We start from the raw sequence: 26,764 nt of genomic DNA, 5'->3' as shown, positions 1-26,764 counted from the left end.
TTCCGCGAGGGCGGGCGATAAGGCGAAACCCTCCAAAGCCCCTTTAGAGGGGTTTCAAAGGGCGCTGGTCGGGTAAACAAAGAGTCCGGCTCAGCCAAGCCTGAAGAATATAGCCTGATGCGCCCCTACCCATCTCTGGGGTGGGGGGGGGGATGTTTTCACCGGTTTCTGGAGGACACAGGATCGAGTTTCGATCACTTCCACCGGTGCGATTCTTCCCTTCTAACATTGAACGGTTTCAGGGGTTCTATTCGAACCTATTCACAATGCCCAGGAAAGAGGGCAAGGTGCGTCCAAATCTGGACTTGGGAAGAAATAGAGTCCATCCGTACAGTGGTGGCCTCCCTGCATCAAAGAGATTTCCTGGCGTCCATAAACATATAGGATGCCTATCTTTATATCCCCATCATCGCAGGACATCAGCGTTTTTTCGCTTTCCCAAAGATCATCCCTGGTTCCCACCAGGAGACTGAACTATCTGGGCCTAAGGTTGGATACATCGTGGGCAAGAGAGTTTCTCCTTGCTGGGAAACTCCAGAAGGTTCAGTCAACGATTCGGATGTTGCTGTCCGTCAATTGGCTGGGACTGATGGTGGCCTTCTTAGAGGCAGTACCGTATACCCAGTCTCATACCCGAATTCTCCTGAAGGAGATTCTTTTTTAATGGAATCAGAATTCCGATTCCCTGGACAATCGGATCCGGTTGAGCGAGCGGACCAGGAAGTCTCCGATGCTCAACCAGGGGAAGTCATTTCTTCCGAGAGTATCCAGATTACCAATAAGGGTATTGGAACCGAGAGCGATCAGATTTTGTCTGATTTACTGGATCGAGCAGCTCTAGAGCAGCCCGATTCGGATCCAATCGCATATGGCCTCTTCATCCAGAGGTTTTTCCCTAGCTGTCCCTTCATTGGGACATCCCGGATGTGGATCTGTTGGCACCTTGGCCTAACAGGAAGGTGCGGAGGTTTGTAGCTCGCGCCACGTTCCTCTAGCGGACGCAGCAGAAACGCTGATCGCCCCGTGGGGGCAGTATCAGCTACGGCATGCCTTCCATCCTCTCAAGTTGCTGCGGGAACTTCTTCGCAGGATAGAGGTGGAGGGAATTCCAGTTATTCTGGAAATTCCGGATTGACCTCGTCGAGCCTGGTACGCCGACTTGGCGAGGCTAGTCGCGGATGCTCCTTGGAGACTTCCTCTCAGGGAGGATTTGCGGTCTCAGGGACCGATCTTCCATCTTGCTTTACAGTCGCTGGCTTAATGGCCTGGCCATTGAGACCCAGGTACTGAAGGACAAGGGAGTGTCAGCTTCAGTTATTCCTACCTCCAGTTAAAGCAAGGAAAGCGACTTCCAGCACATGGAAGTCTTATATTGCATGGTGTGAATCTATTGGATTTCCCCCACATACCTATTCGGTGACCCGAATTTTGGTCTGTCTGCAACAAGGGGTTGAGCAGAAACTATCCTTGAGCACGATCAAGGGTCAGGTTTTCGGCGTTAGCAATCTTCTTTCAAGAAACCTTTGGCTAATCATTCCTTGGTGCGGAATTTCATCCAGGGGGTGCGACATCTAGCTCCGCCAGTGCGCGCACCCTTACCGCCTGGTATCTTAATTTAGTGTGGTCGGTTCTTCAGAAACTTCTCTTTGAAGATATTAGGGAGATTCCCTTGCTTACATTCCCAGAAGGTGGCCTTCTTGATGGCCATTACTTCTGTACGCAGGGTGTCAGAACTGGCCGCATTATCCTGTCGTTCCCCAGATCTGGTGGTTCATAGGGATAAGGTGGTTCTTCTTCCGAATCCATCCTTCCTTCCTAAAGTGGTTTTCGTAAGACGGACTCACTTTTTGTGATCACGGATAGCCCTTGAAGGGGGTTGCCCGTGTCTGCCGCGACCATATCTACATGGATCAGTCAGACGGTGGTACAGGCTTATTCTATTAAGGGTCGGAATCCTCCGTTCCCTGTTAGGGTGCACTTCACTCGAGCGCTCAGTACTTCCTGGGCCTTTCGCCATCAGGCGTCAGTGGTCCAGGTATGTAAAGCGGCCACCTGGTCGTCGGTACATACTTTTACAAAATTTTATAAAATTGATGTGATGGCATCGGCGGATGCCTCATTTGGCCGCAAGGTTTTGCAGGCTGCAATTTGAGGAGACCGGTGGTCTACCTCGAGGGTTTTTTTCTGTTTGAAAATTTTTTTGTTGAGTCTCATCATTAAGGATGAGCATTGTAAACTTCTAGTTGGCCCCGGTTGGGCCTTCTAGATTTGGATTTGATTTCCATTTTCCCACCCCTCATTTGTGATACTGCTCTGGGACTTCCCGAAGGTGCTGTATCACGAGGACTACGTCTGTCAATGAGCGATAGAGAAAAATGGATTTTTGTAAAATCTTACCGTAAAATCCTTTTCTCTTAGCTCATTGACAGACGTAGTACCCGCCCCTCTGTTTTTTTGAGTTGGGTTGGGTTAAATTCTCTAAAGACTGCTTTTATGATTTGCGGAGGCAGAGAGAGAGAGGATATACCCTCTGGGACTGCCCCTAGGGTGTGGCCAGAGCATTTTATTTCCTGTCTAGTCCTACTCCTGTGGAGGCAACATAACCCGAAGGTGCTGTATCACCGAGGACTACGTCTGTCAATGAGCTAAGAGAAAAGGATTTTACGGTAAGATTTTACAAAAATCCATTTTTCACATTTCTCAAAAAAAATGTAAAAATCTAAATTTTTTTGACATTTTAGGGCAAATTTGTTTTCTGCTACATATTTTTGGTAAAAAAAATCGCAATAATCATATTTTGATTGGTTTGCGCAAAAGTTATTGCATTTACTAACTACGGGAAAGATTTGTCATTTTTTATTTTTATTTTTTTTTTTTTTTTACTAGTAGTATTTTTTTTTTTTTTTTACTAGGCGGCGATCTGCGATAACTCACATTTTAGACACTTTTGGGGGTACTAGTAACAATACTACAGTAATCAGTGCTAAAAATATGCACTGTTACTGTAGAAATGACACTGGCAGGGAAGAGGCTAACTGTACTGGTGATCAAGGGGTTAAATATGTCCCTAGGGGCGTGATTCTAACTGTCAGGGGGCGTGGCTTGTGAAGTAATCAGAGACATGCGATCTTATATAGCAGGATCACATAGCCTCTGTAAACACTTCAGGGAGAATGACAGACGGCTGTGTTTACATTAGCCGTCTGCCCTTCTCTCTCTGCTGCGGGAGATCACGAGTGGCCGGCGGCCATTGGAGCTGCCGGTCACAGGCGCTGGCTCCCCAGGTAACGAGCGGGGACAGGATCCTGAGCGAGCGACGTAGGGCTACGTCGCTTTGCCCAGCAGTGGCAGAGTGCCGCAGTAAATGTACGGTGGGCGGGCGCAAGTGGTTAATGGCGGCGATCTGCAATTTTTAGCGGGACTGTGACATTGTGGTGGACAGATCGGACCCCTAACTGACATTTTTGACACTTTAGGGGGGGGGGGGGGGGCGTTACATTACTACAGTAATCAGTGCTAAAAATATGCACTATTACTGCAATAATGACACTGGCAGGGAAGGGATTAATGTGGCTGATCCAGGGGTTAAATGTGAGCCTAGGGGAGTGATTCTAACTGTAAGGGGGCTGGGCTTGTTAAACCTGTGATCCTACATGGAAGGATCACAGGAGCTCTGTGATCATTCCAGAGAGAACGGTCAGCTGTTTTTACAACAGCTGCCCGTCCTCTCTCAGCGGGGAGTGATCGCGGGTGCCAGGCAGCAATCGGAGCCGCCTGCCCTGTGCATCAGAGTCTCCGCTGCCGAGTGGGGACGCGAGAGCGGCACGTGCTCGCCCCCTAGTGTATACCTATGTCGGTTTGCGCACAAGGGGCTGCCTGCCGCAGTATAACTGCGGCCGGTGGTCCTTAACCGGTTAATAAACCACTGCACAATATTCGTGTGACATAAACTGCAACACCCTCCAATTTATTCTCCAGGGCCTTTGCTTACATAAAATATATAATGTTTGGGGGGGTCTAAGTAATTTATATTAAAAAAAAAAAAAACACAATTTTACATGTGTATGAGAAATGTCAGAATTGGCCCGGACAGCAAGTGGTAATGAACAATGGTTTTTCTGCTTGCCTTAAAATTATTTCCTTGGTGTCAATTATGAGACCTGTGTCCCACTCCTGTACTCATGATCATGCTGTTGGTATAGCTTTGCTACAAAACAGGCATGCCAATAGTATATGGGGTAGGTGGCAGTATAACCCCTGAAGGTTAATTACTTTCTGTGTCCCTCAATATACTCCAAAGAGAATTTGAGGAGCACAAAAATCTTGTTTTCTTTCATTTCATTTTTTTTTTTTTTTTTCATTTGCTGGTTTTACAAAGAGGGAGAAGGAAAGGACATGACTGAGATGTGCCCCTGACCTGTACATACTTTCAGATGTCAGAACACCCTTCTGTGTTCCTAATAGAAAGGTGCAGTGTTCATAAATTAATCTGCTCTAATTAGGAGTTCTGGCAAGTCTCCCAGAATACAGTGCAGATTCCCAGTTGGCTGTTGACTGCTTGGAGCGTGAATTTTACCTTGTCAGGTCATGCAGAGCAATTTTCATAGTAGAAGAGTAAAATAATTGAAAACAGTGTGATTTCCATTGTCATGCGATTCTGTGCACCTCAAGTCGCATCTGAAATCACATTACTGTGAACCAGGGCGCTTAGCCTTATTAAAATTGTTTGTGGTAAGTGTATTGTCTTGCCTAAGACTAGGCACTACAAGGTTCTGGTCTACTATCTGTTTACATCCTGGACTCAGGGAGGTGCATAGAGGAAGTTTTGAGGTTTTCCAAATGGATAGCAGGCAGTTTTTCTGTGGGTAAAATATTTACTTTTAAAAATTCAAAATGGCTAAGGGCTTTATTTTAAAGTTCTAAAAAGACTTTTTGCCACAAATAACAGAAAAGAAATTACAATGTGCTGGATCATTGATGCATCCTTTATCAAAAAATAATTGTTTGCTTAAACATTTATTTAGGAATTTAATACATGTATCTTTGTGTGTGCATTTAAATTTACTAGTATGATGTCTGAAAATTTTATTCTTCAGTGATATCATTCTATTTACACAGTTACCCATTTGTCTTTTTTTGTTCTATATATCATTTATCGATCTGCAATGCATGTCACATTTTACATGAACCATGTTATACAACTCGAAAATCATATAAATTGGCAAAGCTAGGTGGAACCACCCTGTCCTTACAAAACATTTTCTCAGTGGACACCATCCTTAACTGAAGTACAAATTGAAGGCCTAATGCTGCTCCTAAAAGATGGGAACAGACAAATGGGAATGCACAGTGCCTTGCGAAAGTATTCGGCCCCCTTGCACTTTGCAACCTTTTGCCACATTTCAGGCTTCAAACATAAAGATATAAAACTGTCATTTTTTGTGAAGAATCATTAACAAGTGGGACACAATCATGAAGTGGAACGAAATTTATTGGATATTTCAAACTTTTTTAACAAATAAAAAACTGAAAAATTGGGCGTGCAAAATTATTCAGCCCCCTTAAGTTAATACTTTGTAGCGCCACATTTTGCTGCGATTACAGCTGTAAGTCGCTTGGGGTATGTCTCTATCAGTTTTGCACATTAAGAGACTGAAATTTTTGCCCATTCCTCCTTGCAAAACAGCTCAAGCTCAGTGAGGTTGGATGGAGCGCATTTGTGAACAGCAGTTTTCAGTTCTTTCCACAGATTCTCGATTGGATTCAGGTCTGGACTTTGACTTGGCCATTCTAACACCTGGATATGTTTATTTGTGAACCATTCCATTGAAGATTTTGCTTTATGTTTTGGATCATTGTCTTGTTGGAAGACAAATCTCCGTCCCAGTCTCAGGTCTTTTGCAGACTCCATCGGGTTTTCTTCCAGAATGGTCCTGCATTTGGCTCCATCCATCTTCCCATCAATTTTAACCATCTTCCCTGTCCCTGCTGAAGAAAAGCAGGCCCAAACCATGATGCTGCCACCACTATGTTTGACAGTGGGGATGGTGTGTTCAGGGTTATGAGCTGTGTTGCTTTTACTCTTTGCATTGTTGCCAAAAAGTTCGATTTTGTTTTCATCTGACCAGAGCACCTTCTTCCACATGTTTGGTGTGTCTCTCAGGTGGCTTCTTGCAAACTTTAAAAGGGATTGTATACCAGCGCTATGGAGTTGTACTGAATCAGGCTCAAATGGTGGTGTAAGCTGCCTCCAACCTACCTCTGAGGCAGTAAATAGAAAAAGCAAAAAAGTTGGACCCGGCGCTACCACTTTAAATCGTGCATGTGCAAATTAGAAAAGTGCATATAGTGCTAAAGTGCACCCAATAAGATATAAAATATAAAATATATGTATAGTATATAAAGTGCTACGTGCTATTTATGGGCTGTGCTTAGTGTGCCACATTGTAAACATCATATGTTGTACATATAAAGTGCCGAGTGCTGATAATGCCAAGAACCACGTGTAGTGATTAAGGAGACAAATAAACAAGCAAAGTTATGGCGTTGGTGGATGCCCCACCAAAAACACCGCTGCTTACCGCACTCTCTCGGCCAATGCCTCGACACTTCCTGGTCACGCACTCTCTCGGCCAATGCCTCGACACTTCCTGGTCACTTTTCTTCATTGAATTCAGCTGCCAAATAAAAGATCCACTACGTCATGGTATAAATGAGCATATGTGCTTTAGTGGCTTTACACTGTTGAAATGCAAGGAGTTGGAAAGTGGACTTTCCAACTCCTTGCATTTCAACAGTGTAAAGCCACTAAAGCACATATGCTCATTTATACCATGACGTAGTGGATCTTTTATTTGGCAGCTGAATTCAATGAAGAAAAGTGACCAGGAAGTGTCGAGGCATTGGCCGAGAGAGTGCGTGACCAGGAAGTGTCGAGGCATTGGCCGAGAGAGTGCGGTAAGCAGCGGTGTTTTTGGTGGGGCATCCACCAACGCCATAACTTTGCTTGTTTATTTGTCTCCTTAATCACTACACGTGGTTCTTGGCATTATCAGCACTCGGCACTTTATATGTACAACATATGATGTTTACAATGTGGCACACTAAGCACAGCCCATAAATAGCACGTAGCACTTTATATACTATACATATATTTTATATTTTATATCTTATTGGGTGCACTTTAGCACTATATGCACTTTTCTAATTTGCACATGCACGATTTAAAGTGGTAGCGCCGGGTCCAACTTTTTTGCTTTTTCTTTCTTGCAAACTTTAAACTACACTTTTTATGGATATCTTTAAGAAATGGCTTTCTTCTTGCCACTCTTCCATAAAGGCCAGATTTGTGCAGTATACGACTGATTGTTATCCTATGGACAGAGTCTCCCACCTCAGCTGTAGATCTCTGCAGTTCATCCAGAGTGATCATGGGCCTCTTGGCTGCATCTCTGATCAGTCTTCTCCTTGTATGAGCTGAAAGTTTAGAGGGACGGCAAGGTCTTCATAGATTTGCAGTGGTCTGATACTCCTTCCATTTCAATATTATCGCTTGCACAGTGCTCCTTGGGATGTTTAAAGCTTGGGAAATCTTTTTGTATCCAAATCGGGCTTTAAACTTCTCCACAACAGTATCTCGGACCTGCCTGGTGTGTTCCTTGTTGTTCATGATGCTCTCTGCGCTTTAAACAGACCTCTGAGACTATCACAGTGCAGGTGCATTTATACGGAGACTTGATTACACACAGGTGGATTCTATTTATCATCATTAGTCATTTAGGTCAACATTGGATCATTCAGAGATCCTCACTGAACTTCTGGAGAGAGTTTGCTGCACTGAAAGTAAAGGGGCTGAATAATTTTGCACGCCCAATTTTTCAGTTTTTTATTTGTAACAAAGTTTGAAATAATAATAAACAATAAATTTCGTTCCACTTCATGATTGTGTCCCGCTTGTTGATTCTTCACAAAAAATTACAGTTTGAAGCCTGAAATGTGGCAAAAGGTCGCAAAGTTCAAGGGGGCCGAATACTTTCGCAAGGCACTGTATATGTGCAACGCAGAAATAACAAAATTCTATAGGATTATTCCAGTCTTTATTACAAAGTAAAAAAAAAAGACGAAGATGTTTTAAAGAAGTCTTCTGTTTATGCAAGTATCTAGTATGGCGGATTGATGCATTTTGTGAAAGGCTCGCTTCCCCTGGACACCAATCACTAGGACATTTTTATAAAATCACACTACTGAGACGCCATGAGCAATATGGCCTCCATTTTACATCTTATCACCAGGCACTCACAATTATTGTGTGAAGTTTGGTAACTACCAAGATGGGACTCTGTTGCATTGTAAGGTTCTTCCCTTGTCTTGGTGAATATTTTGTGATTTTAAATTAATGTCTTGGCAATTTATCTTATGGAATGACACACTCTGTAGAAAGAGAATGAATTGACTTTCTGTATATGTAAGGGGCATGGGTCCTGAGGAAGAGAGTTTTTCACAAAACGCATCGACCCAAGATTCCATATACTAGATACTTGCATACACGGAAGATTTTGTTAAATGTCTGTATTACTGTTTATATGTATATATATATATATGTATGTATATGTTTTTAAAAAAAAAAAAAACGTTGTAATAAAGATGTGAATGATTTTATATAAATGTGTGATTTCTCTGTGGCATCTAATTGCCTCTTCCTGCCTTTTAGGGACGGTATAGGGCCCTCAAATCTTTTATATTTGCTCAGCTGGAAATATGATGCTTGTATATACTAATGTGCAATATGTACACTAAAAGCTAGGCATTGTTTCAGGTTACTGTATGAAAACAGGACATAATTAGCTAAGAATATTACTGTGCGGAAAAACAAATCTGGTAAATGTGTCTTCATCACTTTGAATTATGGTACTGATAACCCTAGTACTGCTTAAACCATGAACTTGTGTAATACATTGCAAACAGTGATTCAGTAACCAAATATGTACGTTTAAAAATATATATTTTACAAATCTACTTTACCTATTTAAAGCTATACTATTTTAATTAAATATTAAACACAGCCCCTGGCAGTTTTTATATAATTTTTTTAATACACCAATACATGATTAAAAAGGTTACATAGGACATTGGGAAACACAGAGAAAGGCCACTGGTTTGATATAATGTTTCCTCTTGTTAAAACCAAGTTGTATTTTTGGAATATACTATTGGGTGATGAATATTCCTAAAGCAGTAATTCTAGAAAATCCTAAAAACAGAACTGAAGACAAAACATTCACATAGTTCACTGTCTGGTCTACACATGCAATGTAGAATAACTACAGTCTGATAACTATTTTGTTTTTGTTTTTTGTTTTTTTCATTTCATTTTAGCAAAACAGTGATAGTGCAAATGTGTCACCCTCATCTCCAGTCTCATCAGAGGTACATGTTATGTTTTGGTTTTCTTTTATTTCTGGGTCCAGTCCACCTAAATCAGAATTTTATTTAAGAAGTGATGCTGGAAGGATAAATTGCACACTGGGTGTCCTAGTTGCTTTGGCTTCCATGGAGGCTCTGCTCCTGCTGCTGTCTTCGTATAACAAAAAAGTTAACATTTTAAGGGAGGGTTATAACCCCTGTAAGGTTTTGCAATGTTTGTCCCACTGGGGAGATTTACCTTGACCTTTGACAGGGGTTCTAAACTTCTAATCCCTCTCCCTTCTATCCAAAACTTTTAAAAAGTTTTGTCTTTAGTTATGCTTTAAATGTTAAAGTAACACCCCATTCTGTTGTGCTCTATTGGGAGGCCAAAGCTGGGAACATGGCATAGTATTTCAATTTCAATCCTGAAAGATGTACATTAATCTAGTGTGTGTGAATGCAGTGGCAGCTACTCGCAACTGAAATATTAATTTTGATGAGACAACCATTTAAAATGTTTTATTTTCCATGTGTTTTTTTTTTTTGCTAGCAATTATTTTGACATGTTTGAGTGATTTAGGTCATGGTGGATTTCTGCTGGTCTCAGCGTATGGTGGGCAGAGGTCTGCCTGTTCTGCTCACTGAGTTTAGATGGGAATAAACTAAGCAAGTCAAAATGTTTTCAGAGAAAATGCTCTCCTTTTTTATTTTCCATTTGAGCAGTGCCAGCCTGCCTCCAATTCAAGTTGTGATGAACAAACTAAAATGGATCATGAGAGCAAGCACTGCCAATTTAAAGGCCGCTTCAACCCAAAATTGATTGAGAGACAAAAGCCAAATTCTGATTTCTTGAAGACTCAAGTGGCAAACTTTCCCCTTAAGTACTTCTAATAAAATCTAGTCATTTGTTCCTTCTTGTGGGAGATTCAACGTAATGCCTGGACAAGCAGCAGTATTGAATTCTTGCCGCTGGAGTGCAAGAGATTTAAGAAGCCAGCTTGTGATTCCACTTCCCAACAGTCTCTGAAAACTGAATAAATATGAGTTGCCGGTTATTTGGAAAAATTGAATATACTTTTCCTGTTGCCTTTATATATATATATATATATATATATATATATATATATATGTTCATTATTTGCCAAATGAATCATTATCTATTATTTGCATAGACCTATCAGTACATGAGCTAGGAACATGTCACTTTTATTTTTGAAGAATATCTGGTTCATCGTAACTTTACTGTTTATTTCCATTTTAGGACTGTGAACGGTCACATAGTAGCTCTCCAACGCCATTTGGATTAAAGCCGAGATCAGGTAAGCATTCCCAAAAACGGAAGTTTTTTTTTTTATTAAAAACATTTTGCTGGTGAGGATTGGGTGCCAAATAAGATGATATTGCAGTCCAACTAAGGAAATACCCCTGCCATTTTCCTAAAAAATAAGTTTGTCATTTCAGATTGTATCTGCAGCATGGCCTACAGGTTAAAGAGGAGCTCCACCCAAAAGGGGGAAGCTCTGCTTATCTGCCTCCCCCCCCCCTCCTCCACTGCCACATTTGGCACCTTTGGGGGGGAGCAGGTATCTGGTTCTGACAGGTACCCGCTTCCACTTACAGCTGAGTTTGTGGGCAGCAAACTCAGCCAGAAGTTTAACCCCATCCTCCTTCCCCCGCCGCCGGCCCAATTAGATAATGCAACATGCATTGCTCGTGCGCAGTAAGGAACCTGTTGTGCAGCTGCACGGTTTCACTGCCGGTTTCTGGAAGTGGAGATGGCTACGGCGGCAGCACCTGATAGCCGATTGGAAAATTGCCCGGGGGAAAACACCACTGGACTCCTGGACAGGTAAGTGTCCTAATATTAAAAGTCAGCAGACACTGTATTTGTAGCTGACTTTTAATTTTTTCTGCAGGAGCCTGGAGCTCCTCTTTAAATAACAATGACGGTTGGGTGCAATGGTACTTTGAGCTTAAAAATAGCTTATACATTGCATTTAATCCATTGATCAGATGTAAACAACACACCAAATTGGGCAGAGATTTTCAACTGGAAGCTACCAAATCCCCTGGTTGTATGAGAACCAAATGATCGGTGTATTAAACTTGACCTTTGAATGATTTAAAAAAAAAAAAAAAAAAAAAAAGTTTTTTTGCAGATTCTCTGCACTATTGAACCTGAAATCAGCCAAAAGTTTGATCCATGGGTGGCTCTGTCAGCACCACTTGGCTCAAAAAAGTTGATTTCTCAAAGACCCTTGCAAATGAGCTAGGCGAGAAATTCTAGACTGAACATTGACACATCCAGTCAGGTGCAGGCACTCTTTGGCTATTTTGTCAGTCGGTGATCAGGTGTAGGAGAATTTTTCTTTTTTTTTTTTCTTTTTTTTTTGATTTTTGTGGTGGGTCATGATTCGTTGCAAGTAATTTAGGGCTAAAAATTGTATTTTCATATCGTACAGGGCAGGTCTTGTAGTCGAGAAATCATTTTTCCCCCTGATGGAGCAAACTGGATCAAGCTTTGCTTGGGTTTTCTGCCTTTCTCTGGATTTACTGTGGGTATAAAATTTTGCATATAGAAGTGTATAATTCCCTCCTCCCCCTTTTTATTGGTTGCATTAGATAGACTTGTGTCTTTTTTTCAACCAGACTATCTATGTAACTATTTCATAGACCACGGGTTATATGCAGGCTATCCTCAGGAGATTGGGCACTTCCAAAAAACCTTACTAGGCCTGCCTTTAGTGCACACTCATAATCTCATCCATTCTGTGAGACTAGCTTTGTGCACTCGATCCTGCTTTAAGCGATTTCTGTTGCATGAGGTAGAACAGGTATAGTTAGTCCCAGGGTGCTTTACAGGTCCGGCGTGGTCCCATCTTTATAGTTCCCAGACCCTGAAGACCCCTTTAGTAGTATGCCCACTGTTATGGGCAAAGCCTGGACCCCTAACAGACCTAGCATTGTGGCTAAGGTAAGACCGGGTTTCCCTAGAATTTGGACCGGTTTCTGACTATCAATCTACATCCCTTAGTGCTTAGCACACAATGTGGATACATAAGCAGAGGAATTAGGGGTTGCTCCTTGTTATTCCTGTCTCGGTTTTCGGTGCCATAAGTTATTTTAAAATTGCTATATTTTTTTTCTGTCCAGAATTAGTCTCAGGGTGATGATTTAGCCGCAATACCCCACAATTGACACACTCCTGCCAAAAAAACACACAAAATGTTTTCTTGTTGCCTACTGCTACAGAGGTATAGCCACAGGCACATGATTGGTGGCTGGGTTAATGCAGCTCCTGCATTCCCAAAATGCAAAACCCCATTCTTCGGCCTAATGTTCCAGGAGTACCCCACACCTTATCAATTGTGGATCACAGGCACAAGGGAGATGGGACAAAGTGGGTGAATAACATGCAGTCCTGTCCTACAGGAGACTCTGAACACATCTCAAGGTGATACCTATTCCCTTGCCCTAGACCTAATGTCCTATTATGACACCAATCCCCTTCCCTGACTTGAGAACTAGAGATCGACCGATTATCGGCAACACCGATGTATCGGGGCCGATATGCACTTTCCCCATTATAACGGAATTGGCCTTTGGATTACCCATATTTTCCTGATGTCATTGCGTTGCGCCACGTGCCTCCGCACACTGGGCAGTTCTTAGGCCGCCTCCCTCAGCTTCGTTACAGTGTGTTTTACCTGCCGTGGCCACACTCTGCATGCTGCACAGTCGGTCGGGGACAGTGAGTGATCTACAGTGAGTGATCTAGTAGTCCTTCAAAATCGGTGACCAATCACAGTCTGACACACGTTCTGTAACACAGCCGCCGTGGTCACCCACCACCCACAGCTGCCCGGTGCCAGCTGGCAGTCATCCAGTCCCACACAGGCACACACCCACTGTGTACCAGCTAGCCACAGGCCCTGCCTGAGTCTTGACTCCTGACTGTACCAGCTAGCTTGCCAGTCACAGGCCCTGGGCCTGTATGTGCCAGCCTCCCACCTCACAGGGTGCCAGCCACCCACCACACAGGGTGCCAGCCAGCCACCAAAGGGTGCCAGCCAGCCACCAAAGGTTGACAGCCAGCCACCCACCCACCCGGTGCCAGCCAGCCATCAAATGGTGCCAGCCACCACAGGGTGCCACTGCCAGCCAGCTACCAAAGGGTGACAGCCACCCACCCACCCGGTGCCAGCCAGCCATGAAAGGGTGACGTGCACAAAGGTGCTTAAGTGCCTGGAAAAAGGTGCAACATCATGCCATAAATCCAGTGCTGTGGAATGTGCCAATAATCCCCCTTTGGATAATCCACTTACCGAACTTAAATGACCCCTAGGCTGTACAGCTATAGAGGGTCAAAGAGGCTTGTGTCCTGGTAGGGAACCTGGTTAGAAATCCTTGGAGGTCTGATGTTCTCAATGCCCCGGTATGCATATATAGGGAAAGAAAGCTCACAATAGTGTAACTCCGTTAACAATCTTTTATTGAATAAACATAAGAGTATCACTCACATTTGGTAGAATAAAATCAGGCAGGCAATAAAATGAAAGGAAGGTCTGGTAATCCTTCCTGGTTGCGGTGTGCGCTCGGGTTAGCCTTGATCCCGGCGTGCGTTCCACTGTCCCGGAAGTGACGTGCCAATGGTCGTAGACCGGAAATTGCGTCGACACGTTTTGCCCTCCCCTTGGGCGTTATCATATGCCTTTGATAACGCCCAAGGGGAGGGCGAAACACGTGAACGCAATTTCCGGTCTACGATCATTGGCACGTCACTTCCGGGACGGTGGAACGCATGCGGGACCAAGGCTAACCCGAGCGCACACCGCAAACAGGAAGGATTACCAGACCTGCCTTTCATTTCATTGCCTCCCTGATTTTATTTTACCTAATGTGAGTGATACTCTTATGTTTATTCAATAAAAGATTAACGGAGTTACACTATTGCAAGCTTTCTTTCCCTATATATGCATACCGGGGCATTGAGAACATCAGACCTCCAAGGATTTCTAACCAGGTTCCCTACCAGGACACAAGCCTCTTTGACCCCCTCTATAGCTGTACAGCCTAGGGGTCATTTAAGTCCGGTAAGTTGATTATCCAAAGGGGGATTATTGGCACATTCCACAGCACTGGATTTATGGCATGATGTTGCACCTTTTTCCAGGAACTTAAGCACCTTTGTGGATCGTTTTTTGGACACTTGCTTATCTCACTATTTATTGGACTATCACAGTATTTATTGTATTTTCACTATATATTATTTTATTAACACGTTCTGTTATTATTCAACAATTTATGATATCCATAATTGGAGTACCATATTTGTGTATTTATGCACTTGGTTTGCACATGGCACTTTAAGATTATTTATGATTATTACTATGTAAGCACGAACCTTTTTGCGCTGTATTTTGGCACTTTACATTGAGAATTTGGTTATTACTTAATTTTTGCAAAGCAGCACTTAGGTTAATGTACGTTTTATTTGGTTTATTTTATTTTTAGTTATCCATAGCGCGGTATATTTCTATTTTTTCACATTTGAATCATTTACTGTCTGTTCCCATGTACCATAAACACTGTACTCCAAGGTTTATCAGCTCTCAGACCTAGAGTGGTTGAGGATGAGATTTTTTTTTCTAGAAATACTGTAAAACATTTTAAGAGTCTTACCTACATTGTTAGTGACTCAATAGAAAGAGGGAAGTGTGTATGCTTAGCCCAGACTCTTACTTCAAAAAACATAAAATTAAACTTTGATGGCAGTGCAACCACGTCTGAGAACATTTTGATAGAACACAGATAACATCTAAACTATTTGAACAGTGGCAAGTTTGTGAAACAATCAGAACAGATGTATATACAGAGCTCCACCTGGAATGCAGTTAGTAAGATTAGAGTGGAACAATTCTACTGGAAGACCCCTGGTCAGCTCTAAAGAAGTACCGAGCTACTGTCTGAAATATAATTGAAATCCTATTTTATGGAACAATTTTTAACCTTTTGTTGGCTGAGCTCCCTCGTATGTACTGTAAACAAGCATACCCTTTGTAAATAGTTAAACCACTCTGAAATTTTGCAGTTGGTGTTTAGCCCATCATCTCTACAACCTGACATGGATTTCTTGCATCTAGCTTTAAATCTACACGTCCAAAGGTGCTTTATCTTGTGATAAATATTGTAGGCACATACTGTATATCCACAAATGATTGATGCACGTGAAAATAAACCAAAATCCTTCTTGGATGGCTATCATTAAGCAATATGGGTAACACATTAATAGAATGGCTTTTTATTTAATCGCACCTGCTCAGTGTCCTTTTAAAGCTACGCTCACCAGTGTTAAGGAAGTTGTACAGTCTTTTGGATGAAAAGAAACCTTCCATTAGTCTGGCTTTATTCTACATTTGTCAGATCTGTTTTTACATGTAGAGAGAAGTACAGCCCCCACTGTGCTTTTTGCCTACTCAGATGTAAGCATGTGAACATTCACTGTGCGCTTAAACCCCACAGTGCTGTGGTCACATCTCCACCCCCTTTTCTCCAGGCCATACTAAAATCTGAACCTCTGGTTGTACATTTTGTGAGTTTTCAAAAATGGGGGGGGGATGTGACCGTAGTGCTTGCATTTGAGCAGACATGGAAGGAAAATATGAGCTGTACCCCCCCCCCCCCCCCCAAACACCCACACCACACATGTAAAAGAATAGAGTTAACACCTGTAGAATAAAGCCAGCATGCGGGTATGTTTTTTTTTTTTATGCCTACCAGATGGATTACTGCTGCAAAACTAGTGCCACCTTCTGTACACTTATTGACAACTCATGAATGTCCATTTCTTTTTTTGTCTGTTTTGCAAGATATCGCATGAGCAGCAGCATTCAGCAACTGTTACAACCCACCAGCAAAATAAACAGGTTTAGGGGGTGTGTGAAGTGATTGGCGTTGCCTATGTTATATCAATGAAGGTGTACTATGTAAATAAAATGTCATCCAAATCCTGCTACCAACATATTAATCACATGTAATTAAATAGTATCACATGAACCATATATACAAAGGACATATATATCACGTGCAAATAGTGCAATAAAGTGACAAGTGGTAATTTTAAACAGGTAGATGCTGATAATATATCAAAGTGGCTCGAATAAATAAAGTGCTGAGTGGTGGTGCAAAATTTGCTGGATAAGATTAAATAGATATTCTTATGGTAATATAGGTGGGGATTTAAAAAATATATAAAATATATAAATTAAATATAGACAAATATAGACAAATAAAGTGCAAATGCTACAAAATTCTGGTGTTAAGGTGACAAGTGTGAAAAATGGCAAAATCCACAAACTTGTTGTGCAACAATATAAAGGAACAAAATATTAAAGTGACAGGTGTAAAGATTCACTGTATCCACATACTTGTGGCTCAGCAAGAAAATATCAAGGAAAAAAATGGACTGTGAAAATTGATGATAAATCAATAGGTGATTTAATTAATATTTAAAATGTAAAAAGTTCCATAAGTAGTTAAGTGCAAAGTTCAAAAATATATATATTATAAGGTGCTTTCTTGAGGTGATCTGGAGTGGGTGTGCGGGTGAGGAATCTTGTGCTCCCCTCTCAATACAGCCCGCACTTACCACAGCTAAATACCCCTACAGCTTGTAGTTAATATTGGGGTTCACTCCCGTATGGCAGGGGTCCTGGACCCTGATAACCTTAGCTGTGGTCCTTCTCTAAGATCATCTCCCAGGGGTGCAATTTAGGCTCATAAACATCAATGGACATCAGTATCCCAAGGGTAATAGAAGGTAATCCCAGGTCATATATAAAGGAAGAATGCTTGTGATGACATCACATTGAGCAATGAAAGCTGCTTCTTGAAACAGGAACAAGATCTTAATGTTCTAGCAGGAGCAAGGCTACAAGAAGGGCAGGCTGGTCAATGACACGACCGGACCGATTTGCCAGCGTTGCCAGATGCCCAGTTTCTATTCCCCCTTCTTTTACCTGAAGCTGGCCAGTTCTGCTATAGCGTTCATTTAAAAGTTCATTTCATACCTTACCTGTTCTTTGAGAGTATTAATTAGTGTTTTCCTTGCAGCTTTTAGTCGTTCCTCCCGACAAGACTATGGATCTGTAGATCCAGGCTTCACTATGAGAAGGAAGATGGAACATCTGAGAGAAGAGAGAGAACAGATCAACCAACTGCGTAATGTATGTGTTCATAATATAGGACTGGCTGTGGGAGCATTGTGGGGCTTAATATGAAAGAAGAAACAGATGCTTAAACCTCATACACATGATGAGAATATCAGACCTGTGATCGTCCATTTTTTTTTTTTTTTTTTTTTATTTAGTTTTTTTTTTTTGCATGCTAGTCTCGTATTGAAAGTAGAGGTTACTCAACCTATAAAAGGAAAGGTCTTGTATGACAGAATACAACTTCAGAAGAGCTGTGATGTATTGTAGTTTATTCTTTTGTTTCTGAGCACACATAGTCCTGCTCTTCTGTATTGTTTTTTTTTTGGACGCAAAATATACTGATTGAGCGAAAACTGTACGATCTAGTATTGTATAGAGATAGACCGATTATCGGAGACCGAAATGCACTTTCCCCGATATATCGGTATCGGCTCCGGAACTGGCTGATATTGCGGATATTTTTGTGTCCTCATTTTGCCTTCTTAGGCCACCTCCCTCACCCTGGACAGCCTCGTCTGGAGTCGGGACTAGTCTTGCGGGAGTGTATCACAGCCATACACCCACCCACAGCAGCCCGGTGCCAGCCAGCCACCCACATCCACAGCCCCTGTACCAGCCAGCTACCCACAGCCCCTGTACCAGCCAGCCACCCACAGCCCCTGTGCCAGCCACCCACCTACTACAGGGTGCCAGCCAGCCAGCCACCCATCGCAGGGTGCCAGCCAGCTAACCACCCACTACAGGGTGCCAGACAGCCAGCCACCTACCACAGGGTGCCAGACAGCCAGCCACCCACCACAGGGTGCCAGCAAGCCAGTCATTAAGCATTAAACAAAAATTAACATGTTCAGTACCAGATTTGTGTCAAAAATTGTCTTTATTTTTCAAAACTTTTTTTTTTTTTTTTATAACCAAACTTTTTTTATTGAAGTAAAGTAGGCATATACAAGTAGGAAAGGCAAACATTTCCTTACATGAAATTGCATATCAAGTTGCATGACAAAGGTATATAATTACAGTTCACTGTGTAACGTTACATTGTCGTATTTTCAATAAACCCTACAATTTTCTTGCATAGCTGCCATGTGGGGGGGGGGGGGGTGGTTCTACCCTGTTCACGTGGACTATTACTACATTCCCAATCAACTCCTATTGTGTCATTACCCCTGCAGGCTATGAATGGGACGCAAGGGAGTCACCCCCAAGGGGAACACACTGTGATCGGGTATCCCTCAATACTGCTACTGGAGGGAGCAAGTGCGCCACTACCAGCCCCCTTGGCCCAGCAAAGGTTGATTGTATACTCCAGACCGTAGTCGAGGGAACCACCACCACCCTCTGTCTGGCCAACCATAGGGTTTTCCTGGATCTCACTAGACCCTAAGCACTAGGGTGTTCTAACAAAGGTAGAAAGAGGTTAACAGGGGGGGGGGATCATGTGGGTAGGGTTAGGGATGGAGGAAGGGGAGAACAAGGGAAGAGGGGGGGGGGTGGTAACTAGGAACCTGCCACTGGAGGAGAAGCTTAGAAAGTACTGGCATGTGCTTCAAAGAAAAGTCAGAGAGCCCTCGAGGTCCAACTTAATATCATCAACATTTAACAGTAGGAGCTGTCAACCATAAGTCCCATTTTTTGTGGAAAGTACCCGCCTTTTTTACCTTATACACTAGCATCCTTTCCATTTCACAGTTAGAATTAACTCTCCTATGGACATCCTCGATTTTTGGGATTTCGGGAGATCTCCAAAGTGCAGCTATTGCTATTCTTGTGACAAACAGTATATGTGCCACTATTGTTCTGCCTGCAATAGGGAAATCATCCACTCCTATACTTAAAAGCGCCATAGCTGGGTTCAGAGTACACTTCTTTCCGCACACCTGTGAGATTAGCGAAGAAACCTGTCTCCAAATAGGGCGAAGTTTAGGGCAGTCCCATAGCACATGGTGCAAATTACCCCTTTCCTGGCAGTCCCTCCAACATAAAGGCGAGATGCTAGAGTCTATCGCGTTCAGCCTAGAGGGGGTCATATAATACCTATGTAGAATTTTTTGAGCATTATCCCAGTGGTCAATTCAGGCCGAGGCCTTAGTGTTTAGTTTCATTGCAGCGGACCACTTAACAATATGGAATGATTGATCTAAGACCTGTTCCCATTTAAGCATAGGTTGGGATTTACGTACAAGCAAGCTCTGATGGAATAGCTTATAGAAGAGTGAGATACCTTTCCCCGTAGATTCCTGGGAACCTATAAGGAACTTCCAGATATGGAGGGGTACTGTGAAGGCGGGGAGAGGGTTGGTTTTATGCCAAGAGCGTATTTGGTGCAATGTAAAGGTTTCCAGCACACTTGGCTGTCTGTCTGAGGATTCTAGAATATTAATTCCCTGCTTTCGCCAACTGGACACTGAAAGACCCGGGATCAGGTATGAGTAAACCGCTAGCGGTATAGATAGTTTCTTAACTCTCATGTCACCACAGTCATATTTAAGTAGCCTCTGCCACGCAGATATAGAAGCCACAATGGTCGGGTATATGGGTCTATTTACATTGTGTGTAATGCTCGCAGCCATCGCCAAAGCTGGTAAGTCGTGGCCGGCAGTCACCTGACGCTCAATTTGATTCCACCAGTTGTCTGCTTGGTTCGAGAACCAAAATCTAGTGTGATCTAAAAGCGTAGCATGGTGATAAGCTTGAGCGTCCGGCAACCCCGTACCACCTGCCTGCTTAGAATCGTACAGTTTAGACATAGCTATTCTAGGTCTCTTACCGTCCCAAATAAACAGCCTAAGTTTGGTAGCCAATTTTTCAAAGAATAATTGAGGGATCGGGATGGGAAGGGTTCTGAACAGGTATAACAGCTTGGGGAGGATTTGCATTTTATAAGCTGCTATTCTACCAAGCCAGGACAATTGAACTTTCCTAATCTGTTGGAATTCCTCTTCTATTTGGGATAGCAGTGGTGGGAAGTTACATTCATAGAGTTTTTCAATCGGGGAGGTCAGTTGAATACCTAAGTTTGTGATAGAGGGGTGGTCCCAATCACACGAGAATAGGCTTCTTAGAGTTGGAATTTGCGTCTTAGGTACACATACCGGGAGAGCAGAGCACTTAGTCTTATTCACTTTGTAAAGGGAAACCGCTCCAAAGTGATCCAAAACGGTCTGAACCGCCACCAAAGATTTCGCAGGGTTAGTCAGGGTAAGGATTATGTCATCTGCAAACAGACCCAGTTTGTGTTGCGTAGAGCCTATCTGAATACCTTCTATCTTAGGGTTTGCACGAATGGCCTCCGCTAGCGGTTCAATAACCAGTGAAAAAAAAAACGGTGAAAGCGGGCATCCTTGACGGGTCCCATTGGTCAGAGCAAAGCTTTGTGATAGTAGGCCATCCGTGTATACCCTCGCCGAAGGATCAGAGTATAAAGCCATAATGGCCGCGTGAATACTGCCCCCAAAACCAAACTTCTCTAAAATGGCTGCCAGATACCCCCAGTGGACTCTGTCAAACGCTTTTTCGGCGTCAAGCGCCAACAGTACCGACGGCGTCCGGTGGATTTGCAGGTGGGAAAGGAGATCGATCATACGCCTCGTGCCATTGGGTGCCTGTCTGCCTTTGACAAAGCCCACTTGGTCCAAACCTATAAGAGTCGGAGTAACATGGAGCAACCTATTTGCTAATACTTTGGCATAAATTTTAATGTCCACATTCAGGAGCGAAATGGGCCTAAAGTTTTGGGGGGCGTCAGGTGTTTTTCCTGGTTTAGGTAGGGTAATTATCACAGCCTCCAGCATTTCTCTGGGGAAGGAACCCTTAGAGATTGCTTCATTAAAAACTCTAGCTAGATGAGGGGCCAGGCTATGAGGGAATGTCTTATAATATTCGGCTGAGAAGCCGTCTATCCCCGGCGATTTGTGTAGAGGGAGCGATTTAATCACAGCAAGAATTTCTTCCTGCGTGATAGAGGAATTCAAGTCCTGAAGCATAGACGAGTCCAGGCTAGGGAGGTGAAGGGCTTCCAAGAACTGCTGTATGGCGTCCTCGGTGGGCATCGTTTCAGAGTCGGAGTTTGCGAGATTGTAAAGAGACTCATAGTAATCTTTAAATACTGCGGCAATGTCTGTTGATTAGAGACCACCTTATTCGTCCTATGGTGCTTAAAATGGGGGATACGTGCCTTTATTCGCCTCTGTTTTAACTGGGAAGCCAAAAGCTTCCCAGCCTTGTTACCATGGGAGTACCAGGACAACCGCATCCTTTTAAAATGAAAGTCATACTCTGCAGTCAATATGTTCCTGAGTTCCAATCGTAGGGAAGTCAACTTCTTTAGTATCTCTTCATTACCTAATTGGGTCGTCTTATGCTGCCTCTCTAAGTCGTTTATGTCGCCTTGTAGTCTTTTTATTCTGTTAGTTTTGTCTCTCCGCAGCTTAGCCGCTTGTTGTATAAGGAGGCCCCTTGCCACAGCCTTGTGCGCACACCAGACCGTGGCAGGGGAGCATGAACCGTCAGCATTGAATTCAAAGTATTCTGTTACCTTCTTATGTAGGTCCTTGCTGTATTGCGGATGAGACAACACATAGGTGTTGTTTCTCCACAATGGCCTATGAACCGTGGCAGGACGTTTTTCCAAGTCCAACGTGATCGGTGCATGGTCCGACCACGTGATGGAGTGGATACATGCACTGGAGACCTTTTGAAGAGTGAACTTATCTGTCAGAAAAAAATCTATTCTGGAATACTTGGCGTGTACCGCCGAGAAAAAGGAGTAGTCGCGCTCAGTGGTGTGGAGACATCTCCAGGGGTCATACAGGCCCTCCCCATAACAGAAAGGTCCTATGTTTGGCCTTCGTCTCCGCCCCACTGAGGAGCAATCAACATCTGAATACATTACAGCATTGAAGTCTCCACAAATAATCACAGATCCTTGCTTAATGCTATTTGCCATTTGAACCATTTTTTTTATAAATTTAACCGGTTTTTTGTTGGGTGCATATATGTTCAGCAGGGTGTAAGGAGACCCGTTGATTTCCGCAACCAGCAGAACATATCTGCCCATGTCGTCGTGTCTCTCCTCTAGCAGCTTAAAAGATAGCGTGTCCCTTATAGCAATCAATGTTCCATTGTGTTTGGTCTGTGCGTTTGAAACACATACATACGGAAACTTGGGATGCGAGCATCTGGGAGCTTTGTCCTTGCTGAAGTATGTCTCTTGTACGCAGAGGATATCGCATTTCATTTCCAATGCAGTCTTCCAAAGATTCCTCCGTTTCGCTGGGTGATTCAGGCCTCTGACATTCAAAGACATCAACCTAAGTGACATGACATCCTTCTGTAGTGCTCTGGCTCCCTCCAGTGGCAGAAAAGGGAAAGGCAGGGGAAAGAAAAAATGCAAAAATCATTGGGCAAGAACATAAATAGGCCACAACCGTAGGCCAACAAAGCTGGTAACTTTCTATCAGCATAGCGTCTATAGAGTAACTCTCCAGAACTGTCGGGGTGTGAGAAATCTCACACTGAAAAGTGGGGTGAGGAAATATGAGCCGTGCCCGGGTCCTAGGGCTCCAGCCAACTCCTGCATAACAAACATAGAACTCCTGAGATGCAACTGTTCAGTTCTCATAAGACTCAATTTGGTTTGCTTGCACTGGATCTACCCCTCGAACCAGAAGCCTGAGCCTGCAGATTATCTTCCCTAGGGAGAAGCCCCCATTGGCGCAGGAGATCAAGTCCTTTTGCCATAGAATGGATCACATGTAATGAGTTGTTCATAGTAACCAGTAATTTAGCCGGAAATCCCCATTTATAGAGGATTTTATGGTTCCTTAAAATTTTTGTGATAGGGACCAGGTTATGGTGGCCGCTAACGTGGCTTGGGAAAGATCAGCATAGAGCGCAATCCCTCCATATGGGTCAGGAAGAGAAGCATTTTGTCTGGAGTACCTCATCAATTGATCTTTTACATGAAAGAAGTGAATCCTTGCTATCACATCTCTTGGCACTGATTCAGGAATGTGTGCTGGTTTGGGCAATCTGTGAGCTCTATCAATAATCACATCTGCTTTAGAGAGATCCGGGATAGTTTTAAGCATCAACTGCTGCAAATATGGGGTGAGATACGCCGGTTTCACAGACTGAGACCCCCCTGAATTTTATATTGTTTCTGCGGGACCTGTCTCCAATATCTGCCACTTTCAGCCTCAGCTGCCTCAGCTCTTCTTCCAGCTCAAAGTGCTCATCTACCAGCTCATTGTGGGCCCCAGTAAATTCATCCATCTTTGTTTCAACATAGTCCACTCTCTCTTCCATATCAGATAGTTTCCTGTTAGTAACCTTCATGTATGATTCCATATCCTTTTGTAGGGCTCCCCTCAGTGTTTGTATTAGGTCTTTCATGGCACTGTCAGTAATGGGCTGCCCCGTGGTGGGGAATGCATCCAGCTTCAGGCCGCATTCATTTATATCCTCCTTCTCCCCCCCTGCTGCAGTGTCCATATCCTCTGCTGTATGTGTCCCTGTGTATCTCATTTTCTGCTTGGCAGGGCTAGCTGTAGGGGAGGGGGTTCGTAGTGGCCGAAAATCAGCCGACTCACCCTGATCCTGGTCGTGTGGGGATGAATGGGCGCTCCCTTTGCCTCGTGGAGACCTGCTGCGGTGTCTCGTAGCGGCGCCATCTTGCCTGGAGCGCCCCGGCGCTGGGGTGAAGAAGTCGGACAATTTCCGTGGCTTCTCCCTCTCCTTTCTCTTCCCCGCCGATGCCATCATGTGCTCCGGGCGTTCGGGGTGCTGTAGGGTGATTTGTGGCCGAAAATCCCTGCTGTGGATGCCGCTGCGGATAGCTGTGTGGGACCCGAGGATCAGAGCAGAAGGCTCACACGTCCATCATCTCCGGCTGCCGGCTCCGCCCCCCCATTTTTTATTTTTCAAAACTTTAAATGTACAAAATATCGGCAGATATCGGCCAATACCGATACGTTGTGACCAAAATATCGGTATCAGCCCTGAAAAAAACATATCGGTTTATCCCTAGTATTGTACAAGAAAAAATTAAATTTCTGTCCCTTTGGATAATTTCTGATGGACTCTCGTGATTGGCTCTCGAAAGCTGTGTACTAAAGATCAAATTATCCGGCAATCGCTTTGGAAGTGGTATTTCTCTTTCGTTTATTGAGGAACACAGCTCTTCATCTTCATGACCGTAGGGTTATGCTGCCCCCTGCAGGAGTAGGACACTAGACAGAGCAAAGCTTGTAAAACAAAAATGCAGCGCTAAAATAGCTTGTATACAGTCCATAGCATAACATGAGTCCACTTTAAGATGGTATATTGAGCATTCAAATCCACAAAGGACACCTTGACAAGTGAAGATCTATAATACTGATGAAAGAGACTGGAACGGTAAGCACCTCCACCACAAAGAAAAAAGCCGATTGGCCTCTTACCAGATGTTTATGAACGCTGCTCTCACAGTGGTCACAAATAGCCTTATGGTCATATAGGAGATCAGCCCCGGAAACTGCCGATGGAAAATCCCAGATGATCCAGGAGCCAGGACAAATCAGACAACACCTCTCCCGTATGTCAAGACACAAAAGGGGGAAGACAATAGTGCAGTACGTTCCAACAGATGAAAGTTTATTAAAAATAGATGCACTCACCAAACATATGTAAAAACAAGCCTTCAATGAATGTATCAGATGCAGATAGAACCGCTGTGAAGCGGCAAGTCCGTTCCGGCTTGTGACGTCGATACATGCAAAGAACTCCGCCTACATGTTTACATGTTGTAGAGAAAATCTTGAGCATGCTTATGTGGCAGTCCAGGGGGTATACACCCACTGAATAAAATAGAGATTATTGCGCTAACTTTAAAAAATGTAAGCAGCTGACATCAAACACTGAACTAAGGAGGGTGATAAATCAATAAATACAAAAATATGTGCAGCGCTAGAAGAAAAAAATTCCCAACAAAATAAATTGTCCAATCGCAGGAAACATTCCACAAATAAAGTAAACAATTGATGGTGAGAAAAAGTCCAATATATAATGGTGCAAATCATATATAAGTGCAGCAAATCCCGTCACCAGTGAAGGTAGAAATATATTGCTCTCACCAGATGGATGGGACCCCAAAACACCTTATAGTGTAGGAGTCAAACAGGCTTAAAAATGATGGAGTGTCCCCACAGATTTTTCACCGATTCCAACGGCAACCATGCAAATCTCCGGTAGATGGAATAGTTCAGAGATTCCCCTTCCACATGGTGGGTGGTAAAACCGAAAAAAATGGAGGGACATATAGCGTAATATTGCTAAAATCAATTTGCTGACTTTATCTTTTGAAAAAGGCATTTATGCCGAAACATGTAAAGAGGACTTGGTCAGCCCAGCTGTTTTACATCTTATATGCCTGTCTTTCACGGATGTCTGTAAGTGTATCAGCTTTATTGATATTAAATTGATTTTAGCAATATTACGCTATATGTCCCTCCATTTTTTTCGGTTTTACCACCCACCATGTGGAAGGGGAATCTCTGAACTATTCCATCTACCGGAGATTTGCATGGTTGCCGTTGGAATCGGTGAAAAATCTGTGGGGACACTCCATCATTTTTAAGCCTGTTTGACTCCTACACTATAAGGTGTTTTGGGGTCCCATCCATCTGGTGAGCGCAATATATTTCTACCTTCACTGGTGACGGGATTTGCTGCACTTATATATGATTTGCACCATTATATATTGGACTTTTTCTCACCATCAATTGTTTACTTTATTTGTGGAATGTTTCCTGCGATTGGACAATTTATTTTGTTGGGAATTTTTTTCTTCTAGCGCTGCACATATTTTTGTATTTATTGGTATACACCCACTTCCTGCGATAGGTATTCATTTTTTTTCTGCCTAGTAAGGAGTAAGGACCTAGTTCCTTGCTGGGATCTCTGCTCCTAGCAATTTTTTTCTGTTTAAATTTAATTTCTCTTACGTCCTCCGACAGTCGCCGCCTCTTCATATTCGTCACATATGGGGTATTAGACTTTGCTCCGAAGGAGTAGCTAGGCAACAGAATATGTTAACAATAAAGCTTTTAACATATCCCACCCTCAGGGGGTGGTCCCCTCAGTCAATACCCTCCTACTTCCTGCAACCA

General features: G+C 43.2%; 1 protein-coding gene across 3 annotated transcripts in view; it reads left to right on the top strand.

Moving 5' to 3' along the window:
- LRCH2 (leucine rich repeats and calponin homology domain containing 2) overlaps positions 1-26,764 on the top strand; it is a 281,372-nt gene that overhangs the window by 204,963 nt on the left and 49,645 nt on the right. For 2 of the 3 annotated variants that reach the window (XM_082262513.1, XM_082262511.1), the window contains 3 exons: positions 9,376-9,426; positions 10,667-10,724; positions 17,518-17,630. In XM_082262513.1, coding sequence (XP_082118639.1) covers positions 9,376-9,426; positions 10,667-10,724; positions 17,518-17,630 — 222 coding nt within the window. The remainder of the gene's footprint in view (positions 1-9,375; positions 9,427-10,666; positions 10,725-17,517; positions 17,631-26,764) is intronic. The other variant, XM_082262512.1, reaches the window with a different exon arrangement.

This window comes from Pelophylax lessonae (genome assembly GCF_965119305.1).
Source record: "Pelophylax lessonae genome assembly, chromosome: 7".
In the NCBI taxonomy this organism is placed as follows: Eukaryota; Metazoa; Chordata; class Amphibia; order Anura; family Ranidae; genus Pelophylax; species Pelophylax lessonae.
This window is presented reverse-complemented; position numbering and strand designations above follow the sequence as displayed.